Source organism: Petaurus breviceps, unplaced genomic scaffold, assembly GCF_028583685.1.
Source record: "Petaurus breviceps papuanus isolate PSGF00001 unplaced genomic scaffold, PetGlider_PUasm1.0 174, whole genome shotgun sequence".
Classification (NCBI taxonomy): Eukaryota; Metazoa; Chordata; class Mammalia; order Diprotodontia; family Petauridae; genus Petaurus; species Petaurus breviceps.
Window position 1 is genome coordinate 66759463 of NW_027185761.1, and position 21111 is coordinate 66780573.

General features: G+C 38.8%; 1 protein-coding gene across 1 annotated transcript in view; it reads right to left on the reverse strand.

The window, feature by feature from the left end:
- Positions 1-966: 966 nt before the first annotated feature.
- CACNA2D3 (calcium voltage-gated channel auxiliary subunit alpha2delta 3) overlaps positions 967-21111 on the reverse strand; it is a 1089703-nt gene continuing 1069558 nt past the window's right edge. The window contains exons 35-37 of the mRNA XM_069084367.1: positions 6927-7042; positions 6464-6543; positions 967-1383 (exon numbers count right to left, since the gene is read on the reverse strand). Of these exons, the coding sequence (XP_068940468.1) occupies positions 1291-1383; positions 6464-6543; positions 6927-7042 (289 nt within the window). The 3' untranslated portion in view covers positions 967-1290. The remainder of the gene's footprint in view (positions 1384-6463; positions 6544-6926; positions 7043-21111) is intronic.

Consider the following 21111-nt stretch of genomic DNA (forward strand, 5'->3'; position numbering starts at 1 on the left):
GAATCCCAGGGTCAGGAATGACTGGGTTCAAATCCCATCAATTTTACTCCCTAGCTGGGTCACCCTGAGCAAGCCCTTTAATGCCTCTGAACCCCAGTTTTCTCATCTGCACAGTGCAATGAACAACAACTCAAGGAGTTGCTGTGAAACTCCGATTAAATAACATATGAAATATTTTTCAAATTTTAACATAATAATAATCATTATTTTGACTGCGTTTTTGAATGCACAAAATGTCATTAACAATTGTGTTCAACACTGTGGTGTTTTGGTTCCTCTTGGAGTATATTCCAGCTACCAGCATCAGTGATTCTTTCTTAAAAGGATTTTTTTGTTTAAGTCAACAAGATAAAAGTTATGGATGTACCCTCTAACCATTGAATCTTTATTTTATGGAATAATTATTTTACGACAGGCTTTACTAACTTTGTTCCTCTTTAGCTGAGTGTAAAATGTTGGTTTAAATCCACCCCTGACAGTTATTAGCTGTATGACCCTTTGGCTCTCAGTTTCCCCATTTTTCCAAGAGGTGCTTAATGATAATTGAGACACATCACGAGTTGCTTTGCGACTCAAGGGAGATAATACATATGAAATGTTCTGTAGCCTTTTCAACACATGACAAATATATCTCTATACTCAATCCTTATCTGTGATGGCATCAAAGACAGTCTTCCTTTCATTCACATAGATCCCAACTCTCCCACACCTGCCTATGTGGCCTGACCAGTGCCCAGCCTTTCATTAATTTCCTAATGAGAGTCCACTCAAGTTGCCTACAGACTTCTCTGCATTGTCTTGCTATCATAACACTATTAATGGCTCATGTGGACCATTCCCAGTTCTTCTACCCTTGCCACAAGAACAGAACTTCTCCTAATTAGTAAGTTGGTGGGAGCTATTTGAGTTTTTTAATGGATACTTTATGAAAAGTTACAATACTCACTTCAGACAAGGTGACTATGATTTTAATATACTTTATTTAAAAAGTAGACAGGTGTAAATTGGTGTCAATGAAACAAAGCAGGGTAGGCCGACCGCCTGTCTACCAATTGATGTCCTGTTTCTGATGAAGTGAGATTATCATATGGCAACTGCACATTTGCATGACTGGCAACGTAAAAAGATAACCTTTTGTTCTTGACATATCGGTAAGAGTTTATATCACGCACAGTTAAAATCATGAAATGCTGATGGTTGGACTATATTTCATGTCGTCTATGTTGCACCATATTTCAGTTCACAGTTTATCCATGTAATTAGCATGCCAAGGGAACAAACCAGGCCGTGTCACCTTGAGAAAAGCGTCAGAAGCAGCGGGATCAGAAGGAGGACAGGCTTGGCACAGAGGCCCAGGGCTCCCCCACATTCTCTTGCATTTTCCTAAAGGAAAGGATAGAAGGATGCCATTTGGTTAGCTTGGGAGTCTTTGAAATGCCTCAGTAATTTTTAAGGCCCACTCTGACCTGTATTAACAAAGTCAACACAATGCTCTCTAAGGAGAAACCTCATACTGCAATATTGACTTTTCTTTCTTTCTTTCTTTCAGATGTTGCCATGGCCAAAAAAATGGTTACTCAGTGACCAGGCTGCTTGGAATGGGTCACTCTAAACTTAAGAAGACTGGCTCTTGGACAGCATAGTCTAGCACAGGCATATAGCAGCATCATTTCCAATTGGGTAGGACCTTCCAGAGGTCATATTCCAACACAGAGCTTTTCAGAACCCCAGGCCACCACCATGGTGAATAGGTCATTTAAAATTGAATAATTCAGGGAAACAAGTTTGTCTATATCTCACTTGGTTATAGAAGGGAATTTCTGAATTTACATACATGTCTCAGATATTTTAAATCAGGGCTCACCCACTGTTGAACATTAAGAAGAGAAGCTTCTTTGATAAAAACAAAAAAAAAAACTTAAAAACAATTCTACTTATGCTTTATATAGATCGATTCTTTTTTAAAGACTGGGTAAGGGGTAGGCTGAGTCTTCTATTGTTCTATTTCAAATTACTAGCATTGTGAATTATTTACTTTGGGATATATATAATAGAATAGGAACATTATATATATATATATATATATAGGAATATTATATAATATAGGAATATTATATATATATAATAGAATAGGAACAAGAGATATGACATGGTTAGGACTTGGAGAAATTTGTAAATATTAGAAACAAATATCTACTAAGAAAATTCAACCAATTGTGTTAGAAATAGCAAACTAGGAAAAGGTGATTTAAACATTCATCTTATACTATATGCCTCAGTGAATTCCAGGAAGATGATGGTTGTAAACTTTTTAAACTATAATTATGGAGGGGAGAACTTTAAACAAATTTAAATAAATAGGATGGATATTAGGAGAAAGACAGTTGTGTTTGAACATACTTAAATAAGTAAAATATTATATCACAAAATCAATATAAGTAAAATTATAGAAGAATATTTTTTACCACTATGATGGCTAAAAGTGATAATGAAACTACATTAGGAACTATTTTTTTTAATTGCAATAATATCTCCCAGATCACAGGGGATAGATGGGCAAAAGAAATCAATAGATAATTGTGTAAAAAGGGAATAAACTAAAAGTTTCTCCATGCAAGTAATAATGAGATTTTTAAAAAGCCACTTTGGATTCCTACGTCAGAATTATCAGATTTTGGCAAAAGTAATTGAAAGTAATGAAACTCGAGAGGACTGGGGAGAAACAAGTAAACTCGTCTGTTGCTGCATGCATATATTTTTGGTAGGATAATCTGGAAGTAATTTTTCACTTTTATTTAAAAAAAAACAAATTGGTTGACTTCAAAAATTTTATTTCTAGGAATATACTCTAAAAGCACTTTTCAAAATGAACTATCTAAAGATTTTATATGATTTCTATTATTATAATTTATTTTTAATATTATGTATTTAATATTATTATATTTATTTATATTATAATGTTATATTCATTTATATCATAAGTTAAATGTAATATTTTTATAATATTATTATATGTAATCAGGAAAACTTTAAACAACCTAGATGTCCAGGGATAGAAGAAGATTCAAAAAGTTGTGGAACAGTAATTATGAGGAATGCATAGAATTCTGAAAAGACTGAGGGGTACTGTAGCACAATGAGAAGAAGGATGAACTTCGAGACAAAAGCATGTTGAAATCTTGCCTCAGACTTACTATCTATGCCAACTTGGTCTAGTCTCTTACCCTCCTTGCTCTCATTTCCCTCATTTGTACATTGAACAGGCTGGGTTACATCGCCTCCAGGTTTCTTCCTATGAGCCTATTTTTATGCTTTTTGAGATCATGTAAAGTGAAAAAAGTAGAACTATAAGAATGAAACTCACAGTAACGCCATGGAGAAATCCCACAGGTTGTAATGGTTGATTCAAGTCAAAATAATATGCCTAGATGGTAGCAACTATGTCAGGTAAAGGTCTACTGACTCTCAGAGAAAATCTCTATTAGTTAATGAGTTCCAGTGACAATTTTCATGTTGTGATATAAAAGAAAATAAATAAATGGGGAAAAAATGAGGCCAGTTATGCTGTGTCACAAATTCTTAAGGAGTAAAAGGTAAAACAAATGTTTCATAGCAGAAGAGATAACGATCGAGTGCACAGGGCTCAAACCTGGTTTTGCAATATCTAATAGTATCATTATGGGAAGAAGGATGCAGGTGAATGTGTGATATAAGTCTTAGTCAGGGACTAGGACAAGGGGTCAATACAGACCCAGAGAAATCATCATGCCTGCTGAGTTTATACCAGAATGGAGCATGGTTTAGTGGAATCCCTCCTGTTAGGGCCCTTTTCCTTTTGCATCCACATGACTATGAACATTTGAGAGGAAAAAGTGAATTGGTATGTTTACTCCAAAAGTCTGGATGGGTATTTGAAAGAAAAGACTAAAACATTATTCTTTGACAAGTATTGAAGGTAAATAATTATTGAGTGAGTTTAGTTGATATGTCAACATTCCAAATTGGTTTAAAAATAAAATTTAGAATTAAAAATAAAATAAAATTGTTCTCTTCCATGGAACATCCATTGATTCCCTATTTATAATGAGAATTGCATTATTTAGATGATGGGCTTGAGCCAGGATTGTAATTCCGATGATCCTAAGATTTGCTTTAAATCACTAGCATTTAGAGATGCTAAGTAGCATCAAAGGTAGAGAGCTAGACCTGGAGTTAGCAAGACCTGAGTTCAAATCTCATCTAACACACTTGGTAGCAATGTGACCCTGAGTAAATCACTTAACCTCTGTCTGCTTCAGTTTCCTCATCTACAAAATGAAGATGATAACAATAACAACTAATTTCCAGTTTTTCTGTGAGGGGGAAAAATGAGAGTATTTGTAAGGCCTTTTGCAAATCTTAAATCTCTATGCAAATGCTAGCTATTAGCCTTATATCCCCCCAAATCTTCAGGCTTGGAGGTCTAAGAAAAGATGAGGATCTAAAAGTGGACAAATTATTCCAGAAGATGGTTGATTATTTTCAAAGAGTTAAACCTAATGAGTCACTGATTGCTCAGATTAAAACGATGAGAGCACAAAAGGATGTATTTCTTCCTAACTGCATTCTCTGTTATCCACACTAAAGATGGAGGAGTGATGAAATACACAAGGCACAAATCATTTCTATTTCATTCTGGCATGGAGTCCATACTTTGGCAGCAAAGTAATCTTCCCACGTGTGTTTTATTGATACTATTTTTTTTTCCATGAGCACATGATAATGTTCCTTAAGTACAATGAGTGGGTATGTTTAGGTGGGGAAGAGAGTGAGTTACTTCTGAAGAAGATCTGTGAATCAACTTCAGGAGAATTCATAAGTTTCCAACATGTTCTGATTCATGATAATTAGAAGGTCTGGAAGCAGTGGGAGGGAGGCTTTGTTTAAGTTGAAAATCAAGAACATAAAAATTTTCACATTTAGATTTCTCTCTCTACTGTTTTGATAAGACTTTCAGAGGAAACTAAAATCTAAATTAAAAAAAAAGGCATACAGGGTTTTGTAAGTCATGAGGAAGGGAATGGGGAGAGCATAGTGAGAACGTGGAATAATAAAAAAAATGACTAAGATATTTTATTTTCTTTGCTTTATCTGGATTAAATAACCAATTTAAATATAAGAGACCAAGAGACTTTCCTCCAAAGGATATTTGGTCAGATGATATGAGGAAAGAATCCTTAAAAGAAATGTAAACTATTAATAAAAAAAATGAGAAACTTTTTCAGAGCATTAAATTTTAAAGTATTTTTTAAAGCTTTGAGGTTTTATCTCACATTCCAACAAATGTCAACAATGGAGGAATTTTGCACAGAAATTACGTTAATATAATGTTGATGGAGTAATGAATCGGTGCAACTATTCTGGAATCATAAATAAAGGAAGTGACAAAAATGTAAATTTCCTTTAAATAAGACATTCCCCTACTAGGCAATACCCCAAAAGTCCCAAGATAGAAAAAAAACAAACAAAACAACACATGAATACCTACATAGACATATATATTAAATGTACTTGTATATATGTATACATAGTATGTTAGATACATATATATATATACTCAAATATACAGATTTATATATATGATATGCATACACACATAGAATATACACACATACATATACATACATACATACACATATGCATATATCTCCAAATGTTTATAATAGCACTTTTTGAAACTTCAACAAATTGGAAACAAAATACCTGTTCATAGGTTGGGGAATGACTATCCAAATTATAATATATGAATGAAATGAGAAATTATTGTGCCATAAGAAAAAAAACAGATATGAAAAATACATAGAAACCAGGAGAACTTGTATGCCGCGATGCAAAGTGAAATGAATAGAACCAGAAAAACAATATTTTCAATAACTATGATATTGGAACTGGAAATTTAGAATATTGAAAACTAAAAATTGGGTGAGTATAATAACCAAACTTGGAATGAATAAGAGAAATAATCTACATCTTTTCTTTATGGTGGGCCACTTTGGGTGCATTTATAATCTTTGTTAGATAATATTGATGAATTGCTTACCCCCATCCCATTTCCTCTTTTTTTTTCTTTGTTTCAAGAGCTCTCTATGCCGGAGGGGAAGCAATATATTGGCAGTGAAAATTATATAAAAGTGTGATACAAATTAAGTCCCTTTCATTTTTAGCTCCTTAAGTTAATTTTTGACCTCTTCTTGAAGACAAAAGGGGCCACAGCGCATCAGAAGCATCTGTCTTCTGTGGTGGATTTATCCTGTGCTTACAGTGGTAAGGAGGGGGTAGGACTAGAAAGAGAAGTAGTTAGCCCCTGTTTATTATCCCCCCAACACACCCACACCCACCCACACAATCACACACACACATGCACCCCCCCCCCACGTACATACACACATCACTCTCTCACTCATTCACTCTGGTTATGACTTACTTCAGGATGAAAGCCATGGCAGGATTCTGGCCGCCTTCTGATTTTCTGGGATTTTAAGCGTTCACACTTAAGGGATTCATTATGTTTACTGTAGTTAAGGAGCAATCTTAAATATGTTACTTTTGAATACAGTTTTTAAGAGACTAGAACATCGACATAAACTCCCTTAAGGACTTCTCCCTTAGCTCTTTCCCTGCCCTTTCCCCACCCCAAGGAAGGCTGAAATAAAATCTTGTCTCCTTTTTTTCCCTGAAACTCCAGAATACTGTGGGAATTAGCCGTGTAATTTGATGAATTCTGATTTACTTTAAATAATTGGATTTCATGCCAAGAGCTCATCCGATCAAAAATGAGAATGTTTTCTTTTGCTGATTCTTTATAATTCCTTCCTCCTTCAACTCACAAGCAGTAGCTTGTGTGAATGTGTGATTTCCACAGGTGCCTGGACGTGCCCAGGAAAGGATATACCTGATCTCAATGGGAGCCATGGTAATGGGTGATGCAGAGTCACAGGCACATTGGTTATCGACCACCACCATGAACAGATTACTGCTTGGGATCTGCTGGATGACAAAGGACCTGCAAAAGCAAAAGACGGAACATCTAAAATTCCTCACCTTCCATCCATGAGTTATTGTTCCTTACATGGAGTTGTCAAGGACCTGTGATTTCACTGGTGTGGGAAATCACTCCACCATTACTGAAACTTCAGCCTGTCACTTATAATTCTCTAGAATTGCCTGAAGTGCTGAGCATTGATCAGTTTTCCCATGGTCAGAAAACTAGCATGATTTAAATCCAGTTATTCTTAATTCAATTTCAAGCACTCTATCAGACTCTCTTAAATTGCAAACATAATGTTTGGGAATTTGATGAAAAAATGAAACAGCCCTTGTCTCAACAGCTGTTTGTCTATGGAAGTCATCCCAAATGTGCATTTCTTATCCTCTCATATTGTCTCTTTTAGTTCTTCTATGCTAGAATGGAGAGTTAATGTTCGAATTCAATAAGCATAGATTTAGGGTTAATAGTAGAGAAGAAAATACACTATATACCACAGCTAAAATCAGAGAGACATGTTAAATTAAACAATTCAAACAGATTCCACTAGAACTTATTAAGTACCTACTATGTTCTGGGAGGTACATATTGGCAAGTACAAATACAAGAACAAATGCAAAAAAAACAACTACTACTACATTTATCCTGCCTTTAAAGAGCTGAGATTCTGCTGGTGTCTTGTCAGTAGAGATTGGTCCACTGAAAAGCAAATACTACACACCACACACACAGAGATGCAAACACACACACTCTCTCTCTTATGCACACACACAAATGAGTAAATTCAAAGTAATTTTGGCTGGACTGGGACACGAACAGCTGGGGTGGTGAGAGAAGCAGGAAAGTTCTCATACAAGGGACGGCTTGAGCTGAGATTTTTTTTAAGCAATTGGGGTTAAGTAACTTGCTCAAGGCTGCATGGACAGTTATTTTGTGTGGGTGCCAAGTATCTGAGGCTGGAATTGATCCCGGGTCTCCTGATGCCGGGGCCGGCACTCTTACTCACTGCACCACCTGGCTGCCCCTTGAGCTTGAAGCAAGGTCAGGATTCTAAGAAGAAGAAATGAGGAAGGAGTACATTCTAATCATGGGGGCTAATCTATGCAAAGGCACAAAAATGGGAAATTAAATACAGTACCTGAAGAACAACAGATAGTCCAGAATATAGTGTATGTGTAAAAGGGAAAAATGTGCAGTAAACCTGGGAAGAAAGGTTGGAACCATATTGTGAAAGTCTTTAAATGCTAAACAAGGAGTCAGAGTTATTTTGGAGACAAGAGGAAAGCCCAGGAGAAAAGAGGGGACATGATTTAATTTTTGCTTTAGAATTCTTAGGAGGCTTAAAGTGAAGTAAATATGGTGCATATATAAACAAAGTCAAGTCAATAAGCATCTATTAAGGTCCTACTAGGTGCTACTCAAACTATGCAAGGTCTCAGGTGTGGTAAGAGGAGGAAGAGTTGGTATTGACTGGGGAGATCAAGGTCTTCCTAAATGAGATGGCATTTAAATTAGTCTTTTAAAGCTGAGTTGGGATTTCACAGGAAAAGAGAATGGGAAAGGACATTTCATATCTAGGAAAACAAGTGAGAGAAGTCACAGAGTCAGAAAAATATGGAGTATGGAGAGGGAGGTACAAGAAGAATGGTTTGTAGGCATTGACCAAATTATCACACCATATACCAATACAAGGTCAAAATATGTATAAGATTTAGACATAAAGGGTGATACTATAAGCAAACTAGGAGAGCAAGGAATAGTTCACCTGTCAGATCTATGAAGAAGGGAAGAATTTATGACCAAACAGGAGATAGAAAACATTATGAAATGCAATATTGATAATTTTGATTACATTAAATTTAAAAGATTTCGTATAAATAAAGCTAATGCAACCAATGTTAGAAGGGAAACAGAGGGGGTTGGAGTCAAGATGGCGGAGTAGAAACAGGACTTCCCCAGGGCTCCAGCTTCCACTTCCTCCAATTCAGGTAAAAGGTGACTCTGAAGAAATTTTGGAGCTACACAACACACAAAATGACACAGAGAAGCTAACCTCCCACTGAGGACAGGCCAGCAGGCCAGCAGGAAGCAGCCAGCGCAGTACTCTGGGAGCCAAACCCAGCCCCATGTGAGTTGGAGGTCTTAGCCTCAGGGTGGCCCCAGCCAGCTGCTAATCACCAGCAGCGGTGACAGTTTCCAGCATTATCAACCCATAGATGCTAAGTACAAAGTGAGAGGTCAGTGCATTGTGGACTTTAGGATCTAGTAGTTCAGGAGTGTGGGTTGGCCTTTGCCCCTGTTATGCGAAGTGGCTGAGACAAGGCAGCCGTGCAGCCACAGCCATGTGGCTGCTTCAGCTCCTGACCTGCAGATTGTAGGGGGACCAAGCAACCAGTCTAATGGGTAATCATTCTTGCTTTAACCTGCTTGGATCTGGGTTGCTGTCTAGGGTGGAGGTCCTGGGGTGTGTGGCCAGCTTTCCAGAGCATGTGGAGGCTTCAGAGAGGACACCCAACTAATACCTTCAGCAGCTGAGAAAACCCCAGCGATTGGGATGAAGCACCCCTGTCTGGTAGCAGAGTCCTATTGTGGCAAAAAGCTCAAAAGTCAGGTAATTGAGTGTCAACATGAGCAGGCAAAGGAAGCAAAGCAAGCAGAGCAATCAACTTTACACTCCTATTTTGGGGGAAAAAAAGGATCAAATCATGGAACAGGAAGAAAACAATGAAGTCAGAACTCCTGCACCAAAAGCTTCCAAGAAAAATATGAGCTGGTTACAGGCCATAGAGGACCTTAAGAAGGACTTTGAAAACCAAATAAGAGAAATGGAGAAAAAATTGGGAAGGGAAATGAGAACGATGTAAGAAAATTATGAAAAGAGATTCAACAACCAGACTGAAGAAATTAACACCTTAAAAAATAGACTAACTAAAATGGCAAAAGAGGATCAAAAAGGCAATGACGAGAAGAATGCCTTAAAAATCCAAATTTCCTAAATGGAAAAAGAATCTCAAAAGCTCACTGAAGAGAATCATTCCTTCAGAATTAGATTGCAGCAAATGGAAACTAGTGATTTTTATGAGAAATCAAGATACTATTAAACAAATCCAAACAAATGAAAAAAAATAGAAGTCAATGTGAAATAGCTCATTGGGAAAACCACTGACCTGGAAAATAGATCCAGGAGAGATAATTTCAAATTTACTCGACTACCTGAAAGCCATGATGTAATATAATGCCAAGGAAAGGCAACTTCCCAAGGTTCAAAATACCAGCATAGGTGCTCTCCATTTTATTCAGTGACCAACCAAGAACAGAGAAGATTAAAACATGACATCATTCCAAATACAGCATTTACTACGCGTGATTAAATAATCTCCAAGGACTACCCCACCCCAGGATCTTCCAATCATTCAATCAATTACAAAGTCTCTGTTCTAAATACTTCTCCACCCCTAGGCTGTACCTTCATTTGGTCCATCACAAAGCACAATAAGGTCAAAAGTTCCCCACCCCTGGATCACAATTGGATCTACCCCAGAGTTACATCAAGTTTAAGCACAGCACTTAATACCCAAATGGAGGTCTTTTCTTCATCTTGACACAAGGCAAATTCTCAGCAATCTTAGTTCCTGGGGAGACAAGGCTTAGCAAGGCCACAAGATACATTGCCAGTCTCTTCACTAATTCATCCTCTGTCTGCAGAACAGTCCTAGAACCCCTGAAAACATCAGCAAAACCCTCTCCCAGGATTTCTGTAAACATACAACAAGAAAATCCTTCTTCAGGGCTTCTGAACCAACAGAAAGCTTCCCACACCCCTGCAACAACAGCACTGTCCTTCACCAGTGGACAGTATTCATTCTGTCTACAGGACAGTCTCTAGACCCCTGCAACAACAGCACTGTCCTTCACCAGTGGACAGTATTCACTCTCTGTCTGCAGGACAGTCTCAGGGCTTCTTAACCAAAAGCCAGGTTCCAGGACTTCTTCAACAACAGGACTGTCTTTCACCAGTGGACAAATCTGGCAAAAGAACATCAAAACAGACAGACAAAGTACCAGCAAAACAGCCATGTCTCCTCAGTCCTTGGCAGCTCAGGGGGCAGGTCTCAAAAGTCCAGGGCAATTCAAAGCGGCCACCAGCAATTCTCTTAGTCTCTCTCCCTCTGTGAGGTGCTGCTTCCAAAAAAGTTCTTCTGCCTCTCCCTTGTCTCTTCAAATCTACATCACCAGCTCCTCCCAGTTCAGGACTCTCTTTTCACATCAACAAGTCCATCCCACAGGTGGGATTAACAAGCTCTGGGTTTTAACACAATCAATTTGAAAACCAAGCCAATACAGGGTAATCTTTAAATGCCATTACTATCACACATGATCACAAAAAGAACCTAGAAATCATCCTACAAGAAATTCTCAAGGAAAATTGCCCTGATGTTTTAGAACCAGAGGCCAAAATAGAGGTTGGAAGAATCCACCAATTACCTCTTGAAAAAGATCCCAAAAAGAAAGCTCCTAGGAATATTACAGCCAGGGATTCCCAGATCAAGGAGAAAATATTACAAGCAGCCAGAAAGAAACAATTTAAATATTGTGGAAACACAATTAGGATAACACAGGATCTGGCACTTTCTACACTGAGGGATGGAAGGGCTTGGAATATGATATTCTGTAGGTCAAAGGAGTTGGGCTTAAAACTAAGAATCACCTTCCCAGAAAAAGTGAGTATCATGTTTCAGGGGAAAATATGGTCATTCAGTGGAATAGAGGACTTTCAAGAATTCTTGATGAAAAAAAACGGAGGTGAATAGAAAATTTGACACTCAGATACCAAAAGCAAGAGAAGCATGAGAAGGTAAACAGGAATAAGAAATCATAAGGACCTTATCAAGGTTGAACTATTTACATTCCAACATGGAAAAACAATAATTGTAACTTATGAAACTTTTCTCAGTATGAGAATATCTGAAGGGAATAGAAATGTGTGTGTGTGTGTATATACATACATACATATATATGTCTATATAGAAGGATATGTGGGTGTATGGATACATATGTGAATGTTTGTATACATGTTTACAGGTATACATAGATAGAGGGCACAGGACCAATTGAATAGGAAGAGATGATACTTAAAAGGTGAAATTAAGAGGTGAGAGAAGAAAATGAGAGGAGACGGGGAGAGACAGAATGGGGTAAATTATCTCATATAGAAGAGGCAAAGGAAAATGGTTACCATGGAGGGGAAGAACAGGAAGGCAAAAGGTAATAGATCAACCTTACTCTCATTGAATTTGGCTTAGGGAGGGAATGACATACACACTAAATAGGGTATCTCACCCTACTGGAGGGTAGGGGGGAAGGGAATGAGAGGGGGCATGATGGAAGGAAGGACAGGTGGAGAGGAAGGAAGTAGGAAGCACCCACTTTTGAAAAGGGACAGGATCAAAGTAGAGAATAGAACAACTGGGAGGTGGGATAGGAGGGATGGAAATATAGACAGTCTTTTACAACATATCCATTATGGAAATGTTTTGCATAGCTACACATGTACAACCTATACTGAATTGCTTATCTTCCCAGTAAGGGTGGGTGGCAAGGGAGGAAGGGCATGAATCTGGAATTCACATTTTAAAATCAAATGTTTAAATATATATATATATATATATACATATATATGTATGTATGTATACATATACTATTATTAATATTATTTTACATGTAACTGGGAAATAAGATGTTCAGGCACTGGGGCATAAAGATCCACCATGCCCTACTGGAAATTTGGAGGGGGTATGGGAGAGGATATAGAAGAGAGCAGATTGGAGGAGGGGATATCCAGTGGGATAGCTATTTTGGGGTGATGGGTAGGGGAAAAACAGGTAGAAAATTTTTAACTCAACATCTTGAGGAAATGAATGATGTAAACCAGATGTTAATAAAGCATTTGACTAAAAAATAAAAGAAGGGAAACAGAAAGCTGGGAGACAATTTTTACAAGCCAGTATCTCTTATAAAGGCTTCATTTCTAAAATATATAGAGAACTGAGTCAAGTTTGTAAGAAGACAAGTCATTCCCCAATTGATAGTCAAAGGATAGGAACTGACAGCTTTCAGATAAAGAAATTAAACTTATATATATTCATATAAAAATATTCTGAATCACTATTGAGTAGAAAAGAGCAAATTAAAACAACTCTGATGTACTACCTTGTACTTATAAGATTGGCTAATATGGCAAAAAAAATGATAAATGTTGTACAAGATGACAAAAAATAGGAACACTAATTCACTGTTAGTAGAGTTGTTAAGTGATCCAACCATTCTGGAGAGCCATTTGGAACTATGCCCAAAGGGCTATCAAGTTGTGCAATACTACTAATAGGTCTGTATCCTAAAGAAATCACAAAAAAGGGAAAAGGACCCACATATTGTGATAGTAATGGCAATTAAAGATTCCCCTGTATTGGCTTGGTTTTCAAATTGATTGTGTTAAAACCCAGAGCTTGGTAATCCCACCTATGGGATAGACTTGTTGATGTGAAAAGAAAGTCCTGAACTGGGAGGAGCTGGTGACATAGATTTAGAGAGACAAGAGAGAGGCAGAAGAACTTTTTGGAAGCAGCACCTCGTGGAGGCAGAGAGAGACTAAGAGAATTGCTGGGGGCCACTTTGAATTGCCCTGGACTTTTGAGACCTGCCCTCTGAGCTGCCAAGGCCTGAGGAGACATGGCTGCTTTGCTGGTACTTTGTCTCTCTGTTTTGATGTTCTTTTGCCAGATTTGTCCACTGATGAAAGACAGTCCTGTTGAAGAGGTCCTGGAACCTGGCTGTTGGCTAAGAGCTCCTGAGACTGTCCTGCAGACAGAGAGTGAATATTGTCCACTGGTGAAGGACAGTGCTGTTGTTGCAGGGGTCTGGAGACTGTCCTGCAGACAGAGAGTGAATACTGTCCACTGGTGAAGGACAGTGCTGTTGTTGCAGGAGTCTGGGAAGCTTTCTGTTGATTCAGAAGCCCTGAAGAAGGATTTTCTTGTTGTATGTTTACAGAAATCCTGGGAGAGGGTTTTGCTAATGTTTTCAGGGGTTCTAGGACTGATCTGCAGACAGAGAATGAATTAATGAAGAGACTGGCAATGTATCTTGTGGCCTTGCTAAGCCTTGTCTCCCCAGGAACTAAGATTGCTGAGAACTTGCCTCGTGTCAAGATGAAGAAAAGACCTCCATTTGGGTATTAAGTGCTGTGCTTAAACTTGATGTAACTCTGGGGTAGATTCAGATGAACCTGGCAAAAGAACATCAAAACAGACAGACAAAGTACCAGCAAAGCAGCCATGTCTCCTCAGGCCTTGGCAGCTCAGGGGGCAGGTCTCAAAAGTCCAGGGCAATTCAAAGTGGCCCCCAGCAATTCTCTTAGTCTCTCTCTGCCTCCACGAGGTGCTGCTTCCAAAAAGTTCTTCTGCCTCTCTCTTGTCTCTCTAAATCTATGTCACCAGCTCCTCCCAGTTCAGGACTTTCTTTTCACATCAACAAGTCTATCCCACAGGTGGGATTAACAAGCTCTGGGTTTTAACACAATCAATTTGAAAACCAAGCCAATACAGGGGAATCTTTAATTGCCATTACTATCACACATGTACAAAAATATTTATAGCAGCTCTTTTTGTGGCGGCAAAGAATTGGAAATTGAGAGGATTTTCATTAATTGGGGAATGGCTGGATAAGTTGTGGTATATGAATGTAATGTAATACTATAGTATATAGTATATAGAACAGGCAGATTTCAGAAAAAAAAAATCCTGGAAAGATTTAAAGGAACTGATTCTGAGTGAAGTAAGCACAACCAGGAGAACATTGTACACTGTGACAGGAATAACTGTTCAAGGACCAACTGTGCCAGACTTAGCTCTTCTCAGCAATATAGTTTTCCAAGACAATTCCAAATGACTCAAGATGGAATACACTCTCCACATCCAGAAAAAGAACAATAGAGTCTGAATGCGCATTGAAGCACACGATTTTCCCTTTTTTCTTTCTTGTGTTTTGTTTTGCCTTTTGTTGTAATTATTCTTTCACAACATGATTAATGTGGAAAAAATGTTTATGCATGTATAACCTCTATGAGGTTGCATGCCATCTTGGGGAGGGAGAAAAAAAATGGGACTCAAAAATCTTATAAAAGAGAATGTTGAAAATTATCTTTATATGTATTTGGAAAAACAAATACTGCTAAGAAAAAAATAAAGAACACTTTGTCCAGAACAGAGGGTATGTGGAGGAAAGGAATAGGAAATGGGGCTGCAGAGATAGAATGATGCCAGACTGTAGAAGAACAGAAGTCAATCAGTTTCCATCTACTGATATTATTCACCAGACAGAAATAATCTTCTTTGACAAGTGACTCCTTTGGATTTGGCCTTTGAAGCCTCTGTTTCATCTGAAGTAAATAGAAAAGCTAAGGGCACCCAAGGTAATTTTTGCTTTATGAAACATCCCAACAACTTGAGGGCAAAGTCCAAGATCCCGATCTCCTCCTGTCAAATCCTCCATCAGATCATCCTGATGTAGGTCACTTCCTTCATCCCCTCTCATTGCATCATTCCCTTCTCTCAATATCCCATTGCCAGTTCTCCTTAATTTTAGCGATTTCCGTCTGAGGTTACTCACAATTTGTACTGTCTATATCTTATTTGTACATAGCTGCTTGGGTTTATCAGTTTAGGAGTTCCTTAAAAAACCAGGACTGGTTTTTGTTCATTTATTTCTTTCTTGTTGTTTTTTTTTTCCCTCTTTGTAACTTCCCCAGAACTTAGCGCAATGTGTGGTGTGTAGTAGGGGCTGAAGAAATACCAGTTAACTGATTCATGTTTAGCCTCAGTTTACCAAAATACCGGGACTTTTTTCCCCACATGAACTATTGATGACCCAAGTCTCCCCTATCATGTATTCAAGAAAGAATTTTTAACCTACATAGGACTTTGCAGTTTAGCTATTTCAAAGGTAAGGATACATGATAGATAAGGAGTTAGTTAGTCTCAGGGTCAAGCAGACCTGTACTGACGTCTTCTTCTGCCACATAATATGGTCGTATGACTCTGGGTCAATAATTAAGCTCTTGGTGACTCCAGACAATTCTCAAGTATATAAGTTGTAGAGGAGCAGTTGACCTGCATAGGCAGAGGGATTCTCCTCTATAGAAAATTCCCATAGCAATGAAATCACAGGTTTCATCCAAAAAAAACATTTATTTTTATTTTTAACATTTAGCCACTGTCAACAACAAACATTTATTAAGTGCTTACTGTATGCTTGCCACTATATTAAGTCCTGGGCACTGGGTCAATGCTGGTGATAGACATAAATAAGTAACCTTATGCTTAAAGGACTTTATATTCTTGGGGGTGGGGGGGGTGGAGGGACAATGGTATTACATAAGCAGATAAAAATTGTTTTGTTGAGTATTTTTTCAGTAATGTTTGATTTTTTAGTGACCCCACATCAGTTTTTCTTGGCAAAGATATTGGAGTGGTTTGCCATTTCCTTCTCTAGTTCATTTTACAGATGAGGAAACTTGAGGCAAATGGGGTTAGAAGACTTGCCCAAGATCACACAGTCATTATTTCAAAACAGATTCAAACCCCTGAGGATGAATCTTACTGACTCCAGGTCTGACACTCTCCACACTGCTGCCTGACCTAGCTGCCCACAGTTACAAAATATACCCAAATTTAATAAAAGTTCCAGATGGGGAGAGGCATTGGTTCTGGGATGGTCAGTGGCACAGGGGACCGAACCCTGATGCTGGAGGCAGAAAGAAGAATTCAAATCTGACCTCAGATACTTTACTAGTTGTGTGATCCTGGGCAAGTCACCTAGCCTCTGCCTGCCCTAGTTTCTTCATCAGTAAAATGGGGATAAGAATAGCATTTACCTCTCAGAATTGTTGTGAATATACAATGAGATAATATTTGCAAAACACTTAGCAGTGCCCGGAACATAGTGGACACTTAAAATGCATGTTTTCTTCTCTCTTCTATTCCTCTATCCAGTAAGATAAGAAGCTCTCTGAGGGTAGCCAAAGGAAAGCTGAATGCATCTACTTCCCACAGCTGGAAGACACTGAGGAAAAGGTTGCTTTATATAAGCACTGGATATTAATACCTGTGTCTGAACTTGCGATTAAAGCTAGCTAAGCTTCCCTGTTCTTGGCTCGTTTTCCTGGTTCCCTTCATTGTACAACACAGCAAAACGACCTGACCTTGCTAAACCCTGGGTCCCTTTGCAGAGACTCACACCAGAGGGAAGTGCTCTATGAGTCACATAGGAGAGTCAGAGCCAAGGACATCAATGTCCGGCTGCCTCCATGTAAAACCGACTTCACTAAACAGAAACACACTTGGTGCAGTGATGCCCATGACCCAGCTGGCTCTGAGCTGCAAGCTGGGAGCCCAGTGAAATGGTGATGGGAGAAGCCCTCCATCCTTGGGCTGTTTGGCATCTCCCTCTCCACTCTACCCTGCTCCTGCCACTGATGAAATATCACTTGCGAGGTTCTGTTCAGAGAAGCTGATGCAGCTGGCTTGAATAAACTCAACACTTAGAGGACCAAATGCACTCTAAGCACTTAGGTTAAAACGTATCATTGGTTTTAGGGTCATTTTCACTAATATTCAGATTTCCACAGGATCCTTTCTTCTTGTATCCAGAGGCCAACGAGAATAGTAACTGCTGGGTTTTCTTTCAAATCATCATTTTCTGAAGCTACTCAAGTACAATGTATGAAGAAAAGACAGATTTTTTTTTTCCCCTGACTTATTTGGTATCAATGAACTAGATTTTTTAAGTTAAAAGGAGTCCAGTGGTTGCTAAATACTTCAACTCCGATGAGATTATTAGTAATGATGATCATGAGAAGAATATTGTTTCACTCATTTTACCCCCTGAGATTTAGATAGAAATGTTTCTGGACCAAGTCAGAACTCTGTTAAAATCCCTTTTATAGTCAATATTGCGTAGAACATTCCACAGCTGGATAAAATGGATGCTTTTTGTACTTATCATTGTTACAGTTAATAATGATAATAATAATATGACCCCCACACCCCAGCTATACAATCTAAGCTCCCTGAGGAAAAGAACTTTTCTTCCTTCCCTTATTTCTTTCTCCCTTCCTTCCTTCCTCCCTTCCTTCCTTCCTTCCTTCCTTCCTTCCTTCCTTCCTTCCTTCCTTCCTTCCCTCCTTCCCTCCTTCCTTCCCTCCTTTCTTCCCTCCTTTCTTCCCTCTTTTCTTCCTTCTTTCCTTCCTTCCCTCTTTTCTTTCTCCCTTCCTTTCTTCCTTCCCTCCTTTCTTTCCCCTTCCTTCCCTCCTTCCTTCCTTCCTTCCTTCCTTCCTTCCTTCCTTCCTTCCTTCCTTCCTTCTTTCCTTCCTTCTGTCTGTATATCTGTCTGTCTTTCTCTGTCTCTCTCTCTCATATACCCAGTACATAACATAGCATCTGAAACAAAACATGTTTAATAAAGCTCACTAAATTCAATGGAGGTCCCTTGACTTTTCTGTACCTGTTTTCTCAATTCTAAAATGGAGTTAGCAATCTCTTCTTTCTGTATCTCTTGGTTGTGTGGGTGTATGCCTCTGAATATCAATTAGAAATGTTAGTAAATATGAACATGCTTTGAAAAAGATGGCATGCTCTCTACGACATGTGCTTTGTGGAAATCACTTAGGAAATGTTATAAAAACAAACCATTGTCCTACCTCAGACACTAGTTATTGACCCACAGCATGTCAGCCTCAGTTTTCTCATCTGTAAAATTTGGAATAAAAGTCTCTACCTCACAGGATTGTTTCGAAAATCAAATGAAATAATATATGTAAAGGCTGCAAATCACTATATGTCCATATCTATATATCACTATATAAATGCAAGCTATTATTACTATGGTTGCTGCAGCAGATGCATTTTTTAAAAGCTTTTTGACTCCCACTCTGCCCATTCATAGAATCCTGTCCTCCTAGAGACCCTGCCCTCCAGCCCCCCCCCCCCATATCCCTATTCTGCTTTCCTGCCAAACCATCCTACTTACTGTTTCTTGTATGTAACATACCATAGCCAGCCTCCACATTTTTGCACTGGCTGTTCCCAATACAGAATCCTCTCTTGCCTGCCTGTCACCTCTTAGGATTCTTAGGTCTCTTCAAGGTCAAGTTCAGTAGTAGCTTCTACAAGGGCCTTTTTTGATTTCCTAAGTACATTCCCCTCCCCCACTGCACCACCTCATTATTTTGTTTAAATTACTTTTTCAAGAATAAAATGGTTTCGCAGTGATTCTGTATGTTTTGTATTGAGTAATGTATGAATGACATATTTCCCCTGGTAGAATACGAGATCCCTGACAAGGGGAGTTGTTTTCTTTTTTTATCTTTGTCTTTCTAGTCACTGGCATACAGTAGGTGCCCAATAAATGCTTATTCAATTGAGCTAGAGTAAATTCATTATGAGGATAGGGGAAGTTCTTCACATTCTATTTGGAAGGGGAAAAACAGGCTGGGCAACACAAAGCTATTGCCGACAGAAAGATTAAATATTTTTCCATATTTTAAAAACTTACTGTCTGTACATTAAAATAATGCGTTGGAGGGATCTGGGCAATGTTAGCTGGAAGTTTCTGTGCACGCTATATCTTTATGGTCCAGTGTGCAGAGTTGAACTCCATAAAGCACACCTCCAACCAGCTGGGCCAAGGAACGGGGCTGATGTCAGCATCACGGAGCATCTGGGGTTTGGCGGCCTTGCATGTGGGAGAAGAGGGGCCCATAAAAAGGCCAGGAAGCACATTCCTGACCAGAGAATGACAACAGCAGTTTATGGGCAGGAACAGCTCAAAATAAATGAGCTCCCAAAGTGGGTGCATATCAGGGGGTGGGAAGAGGGGGAGGGAGGTCTGATGTGTCCACTCCCAGGACTGAAACAAGCCAGTTCTGCCTTTTTCCCAGAATTGTAGAAAAGGAAGCAGGAGAGCTTGTGAGGCCAAAGATGCCCAAGGCTCAGTGAGACATTCCATGGGCAGGTTTCCCCCACCAGGATTTCATTTGTGCCAAAGTCTTCCTATGGTGAATGTTTTCTGGGCATAGTGGATCTGTGGACAAGTGGTGGAGATGCAGCTGGGGTGCCATGTTCAAGAAATTCCACTCATTTCCCTTTTGTCCTTCCCTATCCTTCCATAAGATGGGTGGACTCTAAACAGAGTCCTCAACTGAATCACCTAACCATTCTCTCTCAGAGATTGCTTTTTACAGCAAGCTACCCAAGGGTATTAATTAAGATCTTGTGCTTTTTCTTCAGATGAGAAGACTGAGACCCAGAAAGACTATTTACATATCCAATGTCACAACTTTGTTCTTCCTTGAATTGTCTCAGACTTACTTTTCTATATTAATTGCCCATCCTTAACCAACAGAGTATAAACTCATTGAGGGCAGATATGCTAGTTTTATTTTAGTCACCCCTTTCCCTGCCAGCCCTTAGCCCCAGTGCCTACCACTTAGTTGAAATGGATTTTGATTCATTCTTCTTTCTAGTGTGCCTCATGGCCTCTCTGGAAAATCAAAGAGGATAACAGTGGTTATTGTATGACTAAAGTGGTTGTTGAATGACTAAAGGATCACTAAAAGTGTTGAGAGCAGGATTTGGACCAGAAGAACACAGTCATTCAACAACCACTTTAGTCATTCAAAGAATCAGAGTCCCAAAGTTCCAAGGGACATTGGTGGCCATCAAAGCCAATATGCTCAAGGATCTCCTCTGTAATAGTTAGCTGGTGGGCATCACCAGCTTTTGCTTGAAGAATTACAATGGGGGAGCCTTTCTCTTGAGCCCATTAGACTTCAGGAGAACTCAAAGGGATAGAGTGATTTTCCTGACATAAAGTCCCAATTTGCAGCTTTGGAAGTGTAAGAGCTGGCTCAGTCATTTATCCAGCAAAGATGAGTCAATGACTGCTGAATGCCAGACTCTTGGATAGAGACAAAGAAGCATTAAGGCAGAGACCCCCAGATGTGTACAGATAAACACAAGTTGACAGAGATA